Source organism: Salvelinus fontinalis, unplaced genomic scaffold (assembly GCF_029448725.1).
Source record: "Salvelinus fontinalis isolate EN_2023a unplaced genomic scaffold, ASM2944872v1 scaffold_1136, whole genome shotgun sequence".
In the NCBI taxonomy this organism is placed as follows: Eukaryota; Metazoa; Chordata; class Actinopteri; order Salmoniformes; family Salmonidae; genus Salvelinus; species Salvelinus fontinalis.
This window is the reverse complement of record NW_026601345.1, coordinates 15,561-32,956: the sequence shown is the minus strand read 5'-3', so window position 1 is coordinate 32,956 and position 17,396 is coordinate 15,561. Positions and strand designations below refer to the sequence as shown.

The window sequence follows — 17,396 nt, the reverse complement described above, 5'->3', positions numbered from 1 at the left end:
TGTATGTATAACCTGATGTTATAGGACTGTCATCTGAGGAAGGTTTATGAAGGTTAGTGAAATTTAATATCTTTCGCTGGTTTATTCGCTAACGTGCCTATTGCTATCGCTAACGTGCCTTGATGAATGAATGCGGTAGTGTGGTAGGCTATTGTAGTAAGCTAATATAATGCTATATTGTGTTTCCGCTGTAAAACACTTTAAAAAAATCGGAAATATTGGCTGTATTCACAAGATCTTTGTCTTTCATTTGCTATACACCATGTATTTTTCAGAAAAGTTTTATGATGAGTATTTCGGTATGTCACGTTGGTGTCTGTAATTATTCTGGCTGCTTTCGGTGCAATTTCTGATTGTAGCCGCAATGTAAACTATGATTTATACCTGAAATATGCACATTTTTCGAACAAAACATAGATTTATTGTATAACATGTTATAAGACTGTCATCTGATTAAGTTGTTTCTTGGTTTCTTTGGTTTGTTCTAGGTTAGTTTGGTTGATTTTGTGCATGCTACCTGTGCTGTGAAAAATGTCTGTGCTTTTTTTCTATTTGTTGGTGAGCTAACATAAATATATATTGTGTTTTCCCTGTAAAACATTTTAAAAATCTGAAATGTTGACTGGATTCACAAGAGGTGTATCTTTCATTTGCTGTATTAGACTTGTTAATGTGTGAAAGTTAAATATTTCTCAAATATTTTTTGAATTTCGCGCTCTGGCTTTTCAGTGGAATGTGGGAGGAGTTCCGCTAGTGGAACGCAGGGGCTAGACAGGTTAACAACTCAATTACATGTTTTTTACATTGGTTGCAAACAGATCATTTTTTCTCTCACTATTTTCTCGCTAAAACTGTGGTGCTCAAAACAGGTGGCTCACCTGCCCTGAATGATGGGTCGCCACTGAACTTATCTAGAACACTGCAGTCCGTCTGGGTGTTTAACCTTCTCAAGTTCCCCCATGTTACCCTGCTCCTCCGTACATTCCACTGGCTTCCAGTCAAAGCTCACATCCACTACAAGACAATGGTGTTTACTTACGGTGCAGCAAGAGGAACTGCCCCATCTCTACCTTCAGGCTATGCTCAAACCCTGTATCCCAACCTGAGCACTCAGTTCTGCCACCCCTGGTCTCATGTCCGTCCCACTGCTACAGGAGGTCAAGCTCCCTCTCAGCCCAGTCAAAGCACATCTCTGTCCTGGCACCAGCTTCCCTCTGATGCTAGGACAGCAGAATCCCTGCCCATCTGTCCGAAAAGGTCTGAAACCATACGTCTATAAAAGAATATCCCCCCAAAATACTAATAATACTAATAATGTGACACTGACTAATTGAGGAGAAATGTATTTACTGTGATATGTGGTTGTCTCACCTGGCTATCTTAAGATGAATGTACTTAATGTACTGGTGACAACACAGGGTCAGAGAGAACTCCTGACTGTAGTCATACAAAAACACTCCCGGCACTCAGCCCATAAGAACCATTCATACTGTCAGATCTAATATGAAGAACTGAATACAACCATAAGAACCATTCATACTGTCAGATCTAATATGAAGAACTGAATACAACCATAAGAACCATTCATACTGTCAGATCTAATATGAAGAACTGAATACTAAAGAGAAGAAGAGGTTGACCAGTACATATTCATGTAACTTTATTTTTCATTGGCAGATCAATAAAGTTTGCTTCAATGCAGTTATCCAAACACATTCATGATCAGTAACTAAAATAACTCATCTAGTTTTAAAGATAATTAATAAACACATGTATTCATTTCATAAACTGTGTATCATTAAATAAAGTTGTAAAACAATCCCCCCCAAACTAATGGTGAAAACTGATCATCACACCATCTCTATCTGATAAATGTTAGGGGCAGAAGGTAGCCTAGTGGTTAGAGCGTTGGGCCAGTAACCAAAAGGTTGCTAGATCGAATCCCCGAGCTGACAAGGTAAAAATCTGTTATTCTGCATCTGAACAAGGCCACTGTTCCTAGGCCATCATTGTAAATAAGAATTTGTTCTTAACAGACTTACCTAGTTAAATAAAGGTTCAAAAGTTCTTGTTTTTTTTTAAAGAAGTGTCTACTAGCTCATTCCCACAGAACACTGCAGAGGGACAACCTGGTCTCAGAGCAAAACGTATTATATGAACATCCGTGCCACTCCATTTAGTATGTTAGGTTACATTACATTGGCCTACCAATATAAACTTAATGAAAATATAAACTAAACATGTAAAGTGTTGTTTTCATGAGATGAAATGAAACATTCCAACAATGTTCCATGTGCACAAAAAGCTAATGTCTCTCAAATGTTGTGCACAACTTTGTTTATATCCCTGTTAATGAGCATTTCAGCCTTTGTCAAGATAATCCATCCACCTGACAGGTGTGGCATATTAAGATGCTGATAAAACAGCATTATCATTACACAGGTGCACCTTGTGCTGGGGGACAATAAAAGGACACACAACACAATGTCACAGATGTCTCAAATTCAGGGAATGTGCAATTGTCATGATGACTGCAGGAAAGAATTCAATATTTATATCTCTACCATAAGTCACCTCTAGAGAATTTGGCAGTACATCCAACCGGCCTCACAACTGCAGATCACATGTAACCACGGCAGCCCAGGACCTCTTCACCTGCAGGATTGTCAGGGAGGGTGCTGAGTAGTATTTCTGTCTGTAATCAAGACATTTGTTGGGGAAAAACTCATGCTGATTGGATGGGCCTGGCTCCCAAGTGAGTCTATGCCCTCCCAAGTCCCACCCATGGCTGAGCCCCTGCCCAGTCATGTGAAATCCATAGATTAGGGACTCATTTATTTAAAATGACTCATATCCTTATACGAACTGTAAATCTTTGAAATTGTTGCGTTTAGATTGTTGTTAAGTATAATACGACTTGTAGGACGTATCGTATGTTACGAATTACAATTTTTATGTTATTTTACGCATTGCTATTCATACAATATGTTACGGACTTGTAATATGTATGATATGTAACGAATTCCAATTTGTTGTTGCTAACGTTAGCTGGGTGAGGGGTTAAATGGTTTTAGGGGAAAGGTTAGCTAACATACTAAGTAGTTACATGCTAAGCTAACATGCTAAGCTAACATGCTAAGTAATAGCTAAAAAGTAGTAAGTAGTTGCAAAGTTGCTAAAATGCTAAAGTCCTCCTTGATGAGATTCTAAACACAGCAGCCTTTGGCTAGAAGTTTGAGTTACACGCCCACCCTTCCACAGAGCAGGAATAAGGCTTCTCTCCTGTGTGTGTTCTCTGATAAACTGTTAGCACAGTTGATGTTTTGAAGCATTTTCCACAGTCAGAGCAGGAGTATGGCTTATCTCCTGTATGTATACGTTCATGTGATTTTAAGTTGGAAAGTTGAGAGAAACTAGTTCCACAGTCAGAGCAGACGTAAGGCTTCTCTCCTGTGTGTGTTCTCTGATGAACGTTAAGCTTATTTGATGTTTTAAAACATTTTCCACAGTCAGAGCAGGAATAAGGCTTCTCTCCTGTGTCTGTTCTCTGATGAACTGTTAGCACAGTTGATGTTTTGAAGCATTTTCCACAGTCAGAGCAGGAGTATGGCTTATCTCCTGTATGTATACGTTCATGTGATTTTAGGTTGGAAAGGTGAGAGAAACTAGTTCCACAGTCAGAGCAGACGAAAGGCTTCTCTCCTGTGTGTGTTCTCTGATGAACCTTTAGCTCTTTTGATGTTTTAAAACATTTTCCACAGTCAGAGCAGGAGTAAGGCTTCTCTCCTGTATGTGTTCTCTGATGAACTTTTAGATCCGTTGACGTTGTGAAGCATTTTCCACAGTCAGAGCAGGAGTAAGGCTTCTCTCCTGTGTGTATACGTTGGTGTGTTTTTAAGGTGCCCAGACGAGAGAAACTCGACCCACAGTCAGAGCAGACGTAAGGCTTTTCACCTGTATGTATACGTTCATGTGATTTTAAGTGGGAACGTCGAGAGAAACAAGTTCCACAGTCAGAGCAGAAGTAAGGCTTCTCTCCTGTGTGTGTTCTCTGATGAACCTTTAGCTGAGCATATGTTTGAAAACGTTTTCCACAGTCAGAGCAGGAGTAAGGCTTCTCTCCTGTATGTACACGTTCATGTGATTTTAAGTTGGAAAGTTGAGAGAAACAAGTTCCACAGTCAGAGCAGACGCAAGGCTTCTCTCCTGTGTGTATATGTTGGTGTGTTTTTAAGGTGCCCAGAAGAGAGAAACTCGCCCCACAGTCAGAGCAGAAGAAAGGCTTCTCTCCTGTGTGTATACGTTCATGTGTTTTTAAGTTGGAAAGGTGAGAGAAACTAGTTCCACAGTCAGGGCAGACGTAAGGCTTCTCTCCTGTGTGTGTTCTCTGATGAGATTTTAGCTCAAATAATGTTTTAAAACATTTTCCACAGTCAGAGCAGACGTAAGGCTTCTCTCCTGTGTGTATACGTTGGTGTTTTTTTAAGGTGCCCAGAAGAGAGAAACTCACCCCACAGTCAGGGCAGACGTAAGGCTTCTCTCCTGTGTGTGTTCTCTGATGACCTTTTAGCTGAGCGTATGTTTGAAAACGTTTTCCACAGTCAGAGCAGCAGTAAGGCTTCTCTCCTGTATGTATACGTTCATGTGTTTTTAAGGTGGAAAGGTGAGAGAAACTAGTTCCACAGTCAGGGCAGACGTAAGGCTTCTCTCCTGTGTGTGTTCTCTGATGAGATTTTAGCTCATTTGATGTTTTAAAACGTTTTCCACAGTCAGAGCAGACGTAAGGCTTCTCCCCTGTATGTATACGTTCATGTGCTTTTAAGTCGTAACGTTGAGAGAAACTCGCCACACAGTCAGAGCAGGAATAAAGTTTCTCTCCTGTGTGTTTTCTTAGGTGTATTTTTAGCTTTGATAGAAATGGGAAAATCTTCCCACAATATGGGCAGTGGTGAGACCTCTTAGCTCTGTGATCTTCCTGCTGTTGCTCTCTGGATGTAGAGAATGTCTCAACATGGTATCCTGTGTGAAAATCAGAAGAACCAGTCAGTTGGTGTGATATACATGTCAATCAAATGTAGTTTATGAAGCACTTTTTACATCCGTAGTTGTCACAAAGTGCTGAACAGAAACCCAGCCTAAAATCCACAAAGAGCAAGCAATGCAGATGTAGAAGCAGTGGCCACAAACTCTCTAGAAAGCAGGAACCTAGGAAGAAACGTAGAGAGGAACCAGGCTCAGAGCGGTGACCATTCCTCTTCTGGTCATATCGGGTGACAGGTAGCCTAGTGGCTAGAGCAACCGAAAGGTTGCAAGATCAAATCCCCGAGCTGACAAGGTAAAAATCTGTCGTTTTGCCCCTGAATAAGGCAGTTAACCCACTGTTCCTAACCTAGGCCGTCATTGAAAATAAGAATTTGTTCTTAACTGACTTGCCTAGTTAACCTGTTTGGGCGCATGTCCAAACGCTAGCGGGACACCTACGACAACATCCGGTGAAATTGCAGAGCGCAAAATTCAAATAAAAAAATCGTAATATTAAACATTCATGAAAATACAAGTGTCTTACATCATTTAAAAGCTTCTTGTTAATCCAACTGCATTGTCAGATTTGAAAAAGGCTTTACGGAGAAAGCATACCATGCGATTATCTGAGGACAGCGCCCCACGTCAAAATACTTTTTCAACCAGCACAGGTGTCACAAAATCACAGACAGCAATTAAATAAATCACTTACCTTTGAATATCTTCCTCTGATTGCAATCCCAAGGGTCCCAGCTACACAATGAATGGTCGTTTTGTTCGATAAAGTCCTTCATTATATCCCAAAAATGTCAGTTTAGATGGCGCGCTTGATTCAGTAATTCACTCATTCAACATGCACACAAACCAATCCAACAAGTGAAAATCAAACGATGTTTCCAATTAATCCTCGGGTATTCTAATATCTAAATAAACAATAATATTTAGACGGAGAATAGTGTGTTTAATAGCGAAGATAAATAATGAAGAGCGCACTGTCGTTGATGCACGCAACATGACTACTTTTCTAATGGGGGACACCTTGATAAACTACAAATACCTGAAACCCATTCTAAAGCCTGGTGATATCTAGTGGAAGCCATAGGAACTGCAATCTGGGTCCTATCTATTTGTATATTCCATAGGCAAGCAATGAAAAAACCTGTGACCTCAAAATAAACATTCCGGATGGATTTTCCTCAGGTTTTCACCTGCCATATCAGTTCTGTTATACTCAGACATTATTTTAACAGTTTTAGAAACTTCAGAGTGTTTTCTATCCAATGCTATCAAGTATATGTATCAAGTATATGTCAAGTATATGCAGGGTGGTATGCCAGCAGCATACCACCCTGCATACCACTGCTGGCTTGCTTCTGAAGCTAAGCAGGGTTGGTCCTGGTCAGTCCCTGGATGGGAGACCAGATGCTGCTGGAAGTGGTGTTGGAGGGCCAGTAGGAGGCACTCTTTCCTCTGGTCTAAAAAAAATATCCCAATGCCCCAGGGCAGTGATTGGGGACACTGCCCTGTGTAGGGTGCCGTCTTTCGGATGGGACGTTAAACGGGTGTCCTGACTCTCTGAGGTCATTAAAGATCCCATGGCACTTATCGTAAGAGTAGGGGTGTGTCCTGGCGTCCCGGTGTCCTGGCTAAATTCCCAATCTGGCCCTCAAACCATCATGGTCACCTAATAATCCCCAGGTTACAATTGGCTCATTCATCCCCCTCCTCTCCCCTGTAACTATTCCCCAGGTCGTTGCTGCAAATGAGAACGTGTTCTCAGTCAACTTTCCTGGTAAAATAAATAAAATAAAATATACATCTCCTTGCTTTTGGGCAGTTTACTTTGGGCACGTCAGTCATCCGAAATTCCGGACAATAACCAGTATGCTAAGAAAGTTAAAAAAAGGTTAAAAAAATAAATACACTACCACTAGTGGTGAAATAAATGAATAAATTCTAAAGATTGGGGTCACTTACAAATGTCCTTGTTTTTGAAAGAAAAGCAAATTTTTTGTCCATTCAAATAATGTCAAATTGATCAGAAATACAGTGTAGACATTGTTAATGTTGTAAATGACTATTGTACCGGGGCCTCCCACTCCTCTTACTATTCTGGTTAAAGCCAGTTTGCGCTGGTTAAATTAAAAAATATATATATTCTCATCAATCTACAAACAATACCCCATAATGGCATCACAATACACCATAATGACTGAAATATGACATTTACATAAGTATTCAGACCCTTTACACAATAGTTAGTTGAAGCACCTTTGAGTCTTTTTGGGTATGAAGCTACAAGCTTGAAACACTTGTTTTTGGGGAGTTTCTCCCATTCTTCTCTGCAGATCCTCTCAAGCTCTGCCAGACTGGATGGGGAGTGTCTCTGCAAAGCTATTTCCAGGTCTCTCCAGAGATGTTTGATCGGGTTCAAGCCCGGGCTCTGGCTGCGCCACTCAATGACATTCAGAGACTTGTACCGAAGCCACTCCTACGTTGTGTTGGCTGTGTGCTTAGGGTCATTGTCCTGTTGGAAGGTGAACCTTAAGTAGGTTTTCATCAAGGATCTCTCTATACTTTGCTACGTTCATCTGTCCCTTGATCCTGACAAGTCACCCAGTCCCTGCCGCTCAAAAACATCCCCACAGCAAGCTGCTGCCACCACCACCCTTAACCGTAGGGATGGTGCCAGGTTTGCTCCAGGCATGGCGCTTGGCATTCAGGCCAAAGAGTTCAATCTTGGTTTCATCAGACCAGAGAATCTTGTTTCTCATGGTCAGAGTCATTTAGGTGCCTTTTGACAAATTCCAAGCAGACTGTCATGTGCCTTTTACTAGGCAGTGGCTTCCGTCTGGGCACTCTACCATAAAGTCATGATTAGTAGAGACCTGCAGAGATGGTTTTCCTTCTGGAAGATTCTCTCATCTCCATAGAGGAACTTTGGAGCTCTGTCAGAGTGACCATCGGGTTCTTGGTTACATCCCTGACCAAGGCCCATCTCCCCCGATTGCTCAGTTTGGCCGGGTGGCCAGCTCTAGGAAGAGTCTTGGTGGTTCAAAACTTCTTCCATTGTAGAATGATGGAGGCCTCTGTGTTCTTGGGGACCTTTAATGCTGCAGAAATGTTTTTGGTACCGGTGCCCAGATCTGTCTGTGCCGACACAATCCTGTCACGGAGCTCTACGGACAAATCCTTCCACCTCATGACTTGGTTTTAACTCTGACATGCACTGTCAACTGTGGGACCTTACATAGACAGGTGTGTGCCTGTCCAAATCATATCCAATCAATTGATTTTACCACAGATGGACTCCAAGTTGTAGAAACATCTCAAGAATCATCTCATAGCAAAAGGGTCTGGAAACTTACGTAAATAAGCAATTCTTATCATTTTTTATTTTTTTTACATTTGCAAGAATTTCTAAAAACCTGTTTTGTCTTTGTCATTATGGGGTATTGTGTGTAGATTGACGAGGAAAAACATGTAATCAATTTTAGAATAAGGCTGTAACGTACCAAAACGGGAAAAATGGGAAGGGGTCTGACAGTGCCCTCGGAAAGAATTCAGACCCCTTGACTATTTCCACATTTTGTTATGTTACAGCCTTATTCTAAAATTAAATAAAAAAATATCCTCAGCAATCTACACACAATACCCTATAATGACAAAGCGAAAACAAGTTAAAAAAAAACCAAGAGACTCAAAATTGAGTTCAGATGCATCCTGTTTCCATTGATCATCCTTGAGATGTTTCTACAACTTGATATATAAAACATATTAAATATACACTACTGTTCAAACGTTTGGGGTAACTTAGAAATGTCCTTGTTTTGAAAGAAGCACATTGTTTGTCCATTAAAATAACATCAAATGGATCAGAAATACAGTGAAGACATTGTTAATGTTGTAAATGACTATTGTAGCTGGAAACGGCAGATATTTTATGGAATATCTACATAGGCGTACAGAGGCCCATTATCAGCAACCATCACTCCTGTGATCCAATGGCATGTTGTGTTAGCTAATCCAAGTTTATCATTACTCTTTTTATTTTTTATTTTTTAATAATTTTATCCCATTTTCTCCCCAATTTTTCGTGGTGTCCAATCGCTAGTAATTACTACCTTGTCTCATCGCTACAACTCCCGTACGGGCTCGGGAGAGACGAAGGTCGAAAGCCATGCGTCCTCCGAAGCACAACCCAACCAGCCGTACTGCTTCTTAACACAGCGCGCCTCCAACCCGGAAGCCAGCCGCACCAATGTGTCGGAGGAAACACCGTGTACCTGGCCCCCTTGGCTGGCGCGCACTGCGCCAGGCCCGCCACAGGAGTCGCTGGAGCGCGATGAGACAAGGATATCCCTACCGGCCAAACCCTCCCTACCCCGGACGACGCTATGCCAATTGTGCGTCGCCCCACGGACCTCCCGGTCGCGGCCGGCTGCGACAGAGCCTGGGCGCGAACCGAGACTCTGGTGGCGCAGTTAGCACTGCGATGCAGTGCCCTAGACCACTGCGCCACCCGGGAGGCACCAAGTTTATAATTTTAAAAGGCTAATTTGATCATTAGAAAACCCTTTTGAATTTATGTTAGTACAGCTGAAAACTGTGGTGCTCATTAAAGAAGCAATAAAACTGGCCTTTGCAACTCTGCCTAGAAGGCCAGCATCCCGGAGTCACCTCTTCACTGTTGACGTTGAGACGGGTGTTAAGTGACCCCAAACTTTTGAATTGAGCTCAGGTGCTTCCTGTTTCCATTGATCATCCTTGAGATGTTTCTACAACTTAATATATAAAATATTAAATATATATGTATCAGATATAAATCATCAGGATGTGGTAGTCTATTGGTTATGTTCATCACTTCTCCAATCATTGTTGAGATCTGATATTCTGTGCAGCAAACAAATTATAATTCAATATTGACAGTGATGATGCTATGGCCTATTTTGAAATGAGTTATGCCTAACTTGATGATTGAGGGTATTAAACATTTTCAACGTTCTTGAGACAATGAGTGGGCAAAGGCAGGCGTTACAAGTTTTTTTTTAATGTTTTGCTTCGCTGTAAAGTCTTGAGATGTTCAGGGATGTGTGATGTCAGAATTACAGAATTCAACCTAGCAATAGACTGGTCATAACTTATGGAGGTCTAATTTATGAAGATAACTTATAGATAGAACCAGCTCTTACCATGACTAACAGTTGTCCTAATCTTCTCCTCCTCTTCTTCATCTTTAATGATGACATTCAGCTCCAGTGTTTGACTGCAGTCTTCCAGCTTCACTGATGCCATCTCTGGATCCTGCAGTGCAAACTGGGCTCCACTGTCACAATCAGTACCCAGTGACTGTAGGTTTGGACTCAGTGTGGAAGGAGAGAGGCAGGCTGGGTTTGTCCTCACTGTTGATGTTACCGGCCTCAGACTTAATCTGAGTCGGCCTGTAGTAATAAAGACAAACAGACACAAAAGTTATTTTCTTGACAGTTCTGGCACTTTATTCTGTAAAAGTATTTTCTCTTTTTTCTTATTCAATTATCTAATTTCAGTAGATCAGGTAGCTAATCCTTGACAAAACATTAATTCACATTAGACACAAAGTACACATTTTAAATTGCACAACATAAGAGCACTTAATCTATAGTAGATTTCCTAAATTCACATAAATGCATAAATGACTCAAAAACCATTTAGTACAAGGTTGCAGTATGTTTCAGTCAGCACTATGTACTATTTTCCTGAATAACCTTGTCTCTTACTACGGGACCAACCATGGAAGCTCCATCAGTCTGCACTGTAGTTCCACCAGTCTGTCTTACAGCCTCTGCATATGATACATCATGAGGGATTCTATATCTCTGAGCATCTCTCTGCACCTGGCATCCACCAAATGCTGCTCTGTGTCCTCCACACAATTGCAACACTTAACCGTCACATTGCTCCAACATTCACCGTAATCATGTTCTCCAACACACTTGGCACATCTTTTCACTCAACAGCTACATGTCCCATTCTTTGGCATTTAAAAACACTGTGATGATTCACTGTTGCTGCTCCAGTTTCAACTGTTCTGTTATGGAACCCTGACCTGTTCACCGGACGTGCTACCTGTCCCAGACCTGCTGTTTTCAACTCTCTAGAGACAGCAGGAGCGGTAGAGATACTCTCAATGATCGGCTATGAAAAGCCAACTGACATCTACTCCTGATGGGCTGACCTGTTGCACCCTCGACAACCACTGTGATTATTATTTGACCCTGCAAGTCATCTATTAACATTTGAACATCTTGGCCATGTTCTGTTATAATCTCCACCCAGCACAGCCAGAAGAGGACTGGCCACCCCTCATAGCCTGGTTCCTCTCAAGGTTTCTTCCTAGGTTCTGGCCTTTCTAGGGAGTTTTCTCTAGCCACTGTGCTACTACACCTGCATTGCTTGCTGTTTGGGGTTTTAGGCTGTGTTTCTGTACAGCACTTTGTGACATCAGCTGATGTCAGAAGGGCTTTATAAATACATTTGATTAATAGTTGATTGATGAGGCTGGGTCAAAGTCTCTGACATGGAAGCTAAGGAATCCTATTCTGTACTTTTCCAGACAAAACCTTCTCAAACCTTAACAGCACCGATAAGCTTTCACTTCTTTAACCCTCTTTCCTACTGATCAACCTTTAGGCTTCAACCACTCGGTCTCCTTCACATGTTCTTTAACAATATCATCCATGGACATAGATATTGGGACCTCGGAGAATACTCCCTTCAATTTAGCATAAGCTCCAGGGTCATGGCTTCTGAGCTTCATCCTATTATGATTTTCCAATTGAAGAATCTTCCCTTGCTGAACCTGACTAGCACAAGACATAAACAATCTACCATTTTTTATTTCACATTTATTTAACCAGGTAGGCTAGTTCAGAACAAGTTCTCATTTACACGGATGCGGCCCAGTTTAACTTCACCTCTTTTTATGGCCTTGGTTAATCAGATAGGGTGTAAATGAGGCCCTGTGGTCTCCTCAAACACCATCCCAACTTTCCACTGTGACACATTATTACTCTAGCTCCCTACCTTGGGCCTCTTTAGAGTTTCTATACTACATGCACCACTGCTTCCAGTATTATTATCTCTGTTCTTCCTATGTCTTTACACTACAGACCATTCACATACTAGGCCCTCATCCTCCCGCTCCATATCAGAATTGTCCCCCACATTGATCGCATTCGAGCACAGCTGTTGCTTCTCAAACTCTCCATTTCCATTGTTTCAGGGGTGTAAAACTCATCCCATTGACAGCCGAGCCTCACAGGTTTTCGTTTCTTCATTTCAATAAAAACCTAGACAATCAGACGATGGGAGTTCCTTTCTAATTAGTGACCTTAATTAATTAATCAAGAACAAGGGTGGAGCGAAAACCCGCAGACACTTGGTCCTCCATGGAATGAGTATGACACGTGCTCCGATTCATCCGCATTAATCGACGCCATTCCATGCAGTTGGCCTCTCTCTCCAAATGGTGAAGGATATCTTCAGTTAGCTTCCCTCTATTTTGACACTCCATCACACAGCCTCATGTCGCCATTTCACCACGAGCAAACTCCTAGAAAGATGACCGAAACCGTTGAAACCGCCATTTGACGAGCCTCGTCCGAACCATCCTGATCTCGCGAGCTTACATTAACGAAACAGTGTATGTAAACTCGCGAGATCAGGATGGTTCGGACGAGGCTATTTACCAGCTCAGAGACAACATTTTACACAAAACCAAGAACATGTAAAAACTAACTAAAATAAGTGGAATCTTTATGAAATGACTGACGAAATTATGTTCATACACTCATACAAATCCAAAGTCTAGCTACATTACTTTTAAAATCGTTGCAAATCACGTTCTTCACTCACTCGGTTTGACCCCAAAATAACACATACAATTTAAAACTTTACCAAACGTGTTAATACCTTCACGGACTTGCTACCTAGCATATTATATATTCTTTCGACATTAGAAAGTTTAAACGTGCTATTACATACCTACAATGATACAGTTGAAACGGACACAACCACCATCGACATAACACAGTTCTGTCGTTTTCTACCCGGAACTTCCTGTTCCCCTCTACCACATGGCAACAGCGTCCTCTTCTTCTCTGGTATACTGACATTTACACAAATATAACGTGTCTACCGCCACCTACTGTACGGTTAGTAAACTGTAGAAAGAAATACATGTCCATTGCGGAATGAACGACATCAAAACAAAATACAAAAATAAAAACATCCCACTGCTTCAGTCACAGTCCTATTCAAATCACATCCCTACACAGTCTCATGGGCCTCGTAGGGAGGAACATCTTCAGTCACAGTCCTATTCAAATCACATCCCTACACAGTCTCATGGGCCTCGTGGGGAGGAACATCTTCAGTCACAGTCCTATTCAAATCACATCCCTACACAGTCTCATGGGCCTCGTGGGGAGGAACATCTTCAGTCAGTACTCCCTGCAATCAGTGGTGTAAAGAACTCAAGTAGTATTTTCCTGGGTGGCTTTCCTTAATAGGAAAGGACTCAAGTATCTTTACTTTTACTCAAGTATGACAATTGGGTATTTTTCCACCACTGTCTGCAATGCTTCCAATGTTAATTCCTGAACTCCCAAAAACCTTTCAGCCGCACGTACAATTAATCTACAATCGGTATCCTTCAACTGGTGAACGACGTTATGAATCTCAACAGGTTGCGGGGCATCCACTGCCATAGCTTCCTCAGCACCAATCACTCTTTCAACTATTTCCCGCACCTCCCAGTAGGAGAACTACTGTACAGTTTCTTGATGTGGATGTTCCCTGATATAAAAAAAAAATTGATACATGCCATTGATCAGTTCCGGTGTTATGAAACTGATGGAGAATATTTGATGGGAAAAAAACAAGTATTTATTTAACTAGGCACATAGCATACATAGGATAATTAAAGTGGCAGGTTAGGATAATTAGTGGCAGGTTAGGATAATTAACGTGGCGGTTAGGAGACTGAGATTAAGGTTAGGAAAAGGGTTAAGGTTAGGCTTAGCTACAATGCTACAGTTGTCAACAACTGTTGTCCCCAACGCAAAAGAAACGGTCACGGACGAATGGGGAGCATCAATTGGTGTAAACTTGAAATCATGATACATCCGATATCAGAGAACGCCCCTAATTGCGGTCTGCAATTACACCCTTCTCGGATCAAGGGGGCAGGCTTCCAGTCTATAAGCATGCTTTCCACTGTGCTCAGGGGGCATTTTCGTTACTGCAGTTCAGCGGAAGCACGGCCAAATTCCCATTGATAGCAAAGTCGCTTAAAAACTTATTGTCAATAGGGGGGGCCATTTCGACTTTGTAAAAAATTCGTTCCCAAATTAAACTGCCTCGTACTCAATTCTTGCTCGTACAATATGCATATTATTATTACTATTGGATAGAAAACACTCTCTAGTTTCTAAAACCGTTTGAATTATATCTGTGAGTAAAACAGAACTCGAGTTGGAGCAATCTTCCTGTCAGGAAGTGAGAAATCTGAAATTGGGAACTCTGTTCCTGGGTCAGTTAAATAATTTGCAATTATTCTATTGGTCGACAAGCACTGCATGCGATTTCCCCTAGATGTCAGCAAGCGTTGAGAATTGGAATGGTGTTGCTAGGCAGATCTGAGGCAGTATAAATAGGCTTGGCACGAGGGGTGCACCCTTTTCATCATTCGCCATGACGCAAGACAGACCTCAGGATGGCATTCTGAGAAGCTCACGTTATCGGCGTTAGATATATCCGGCTCTGATTTTATTCGATATAGGTGTTAGAAACATCATAACGTAGTTATTTTAAACCGAGTTATATCAGTTTATATGAGTATATTGCGATTTTCGGAATTTTCTTTGTCCTGCATTTTGAAGAGTTGGGCATGTCTGGGCCACATAGCTAATGTTTGCTGCTAATTACACGGTTGAAGACAACATTCTACAGCCGAGCAACGATTATTATGGACAAAGGACAACTTGCCCAAGATTCTGATGGAAGCTCATCAAAAAGTAAGAACTATTTATGATGTTAATTCGTTGTTCTGTTGAAAAATGTAAAGCTACTATTCCGCCATTAATTTCGGTGCGGTCTCGCTTTAACGCACACTGTATGTCGTAGTAACGTTAATTTTAAAAATCTAACACGGCGGTTGCATTAAGAACTAATGTATCTTTCATTTGCTGTCCAACCTGTATTTTTTAGTCAAGTTTATGATTAGTTATTGATTAGATTAGGTGCCTCTCCAAGATGGCGCCGGACAGATTGCTTGAAGTTTGGCTACTAATCACATTGTATAACCACGATTTGTGCCGCTACATATGCACATTTTCGAACAAACCCTATATGCATTGTGTAATATGATGTTACAGGACTGTCATCTGATGAAGTTTATGAAGGTTAGTCAAAAATTATATATCTTTTGCTGGTTTGTTACGATCGCTAAGCTTTGCTGCTGGTAAATGGCTTGTGTTTCTGGCTATTGTGGTAAGCTAATATAATGCTATATTGTGTTTTCGCTGTAAAACACTTAAAAAATTGGAAATATTGGCTGGATTCACAAGATGTTTGTCTTTCATTTGCTGTACACCATATATTTTTCAGAAATGTTTTATGATGAGTATTTAGGTATTTGACGTTGGTCTCTGTAATTATTCTGGCTGCTTCGGCGCTATTTCAGATTGCAGCTGCAATGTAGAACTGTGATTTATACCTGAAATATGCACATTTTTCTAACAAAACATATGCTATACAATAAATATGTTATCAGACTGTCATCTGATGAAGTTGTTTCTTGGTTAGTGACTATTTATATCTTTATTTGGTCGAAATTGTGATAGCTACCTATGCAGGAAAAAAATGGTGGAGAAAAAAAAGTTGTGTCTTTTGCTACGGTGGTTAGCTAATAGAAATACATATTGTGTCTTCCCTGTAAAACATTTTAAAAATCAGAAATAATGGCTGGATTCACAAGATGTGTATCTTTCATTTGGTGTCTTGGACTTGTGATTTCATGAACATTTTATTATATGATATCCCTGTGGCTTTAGGCTAGGCTATGCTAGTCAGCTTTTTTGATGGGGGGGATCCCGGATCCGGGTTTGTGACTCGTCAGAGGTTTTAAACAAAATAAGACAATTTAGTCATCAAGTTCGTAAATAAAACATCCATTGAATTATTCAAGTAATTGCCTTAGTCATATTTTTTCCCATCACTCACAGCCAAAGTTAACTATTTTAGATTCATGCTGTGAGGTGGGTGAGCTTATGCCACATGCAGATGCTGAAGGGAAAACACACCTCTTGATCTGCGTGTTTATAATGTAGGTTAAGGTGCAGCCTCGTCTCATAGACTAGATGTAACATAGTAAATATAAATCCGGGACTCTCAAAATAGTGTGATATGTTACGTTATGGTTACATAAGACAGATGGTTACTTAATAAATGGAATTTGGTGGTGCTGTACTGTAACAGCGAGCTGAGCCAGTTGAAAGTATTGACACCAGGGATATATTGTTGGTGACTGTGTGTTCCTTCATTAGTTTTGTGTTTTTTATTCATTTATTTCTGGTACCCTCCTACCTGAGCGGCATGAGGCCTGTGTGGCATTGCACTGTTAAAATCATCCCAGTGTGGAGATGAAACACCTGTGTTACAAAGCCACATGCTCTGTCCTCTCTGCTCTACCTAGGTGTTTTAATGTGGGTAATACAGAGATAATACTAATACAGAGATAACCACTGATCTACCTAGGTGATTTAATGTTGGTAATACTAATACAGAGAACCATTGAACATGCATTTTCCATTATGCCATTGTGTTTACCATTTCAGAACCTTACATCTGTAGTTTGAAGCATATACAGGGCAGTATATAAGAGCCCTTGACTTTTTCCACATTTTGTTAAGTTACAGCCTTATTCGAAAATGTATTAAATGCATTTTTTCCCTCGTCAATATAAACACAATAGCCCATAATGATAAACCGAAAACAGGTTTTTAGAAATTTTAGCAAATCTATACCTTATTTGGTAAGTATTCAGACCCTTTGCTCTGAGACTCCAAATTGAGCTCAAGTGCATCCTGTTTCCATTGATCACCCTTGAGATGTTTCTACTTGATTGGAGTCCACATGTGGTAAATTCAAATGATTGGACATGATTTGGAAAGGAACACGCCTGTATATATAAGGTCCCACAGTTGACAGTGCATGTCAGAGCAAAAACCAAGCAATGAAATCAAAGAAATTGTCCGTCGAGCTTCGAGACAGGTTTGTGGCGAGGCACAGATCTGGAGAAGAGTACCAAAACATTTCTCAAATCTCTGTGG

The 17,396-nt window shown here is 40.9% G+C and overlaps 1 protein-coding gene across 1 annotated transcript; it reads right to left on the bottom strand.

Annotated features, from left to right (window-relative positions):
* Positions 1-1,645: 1,645 nt before the first annotated feature.
* On the bottom strand, positions 1,646-13,141 carry LOC129848727 (zinc finger protein 658B-like). Its single transcript, XM_055915829.1, has 3 exons — positions 13,048-13,141; positions 10,215-10,463; positions 1,646-5,019 (listed from the first exon to the last, which is right to left on the bottom strand). The coding sequence occupies exons 2-3, from the start codon at positions 10,315-10,317 to the stop codon at positions 3,227-3,229; spliced, it is 1,896 nt and encodes a 631-aa protein (XP_055771804.1). The 5' UTR covers positions 10,318-10,463; positions 13,048-13,141; the 3' UTR covers positions 1,646-3,226.
* Positions 13,142-17,396: the final 4,255 nt, after the last annotated feature.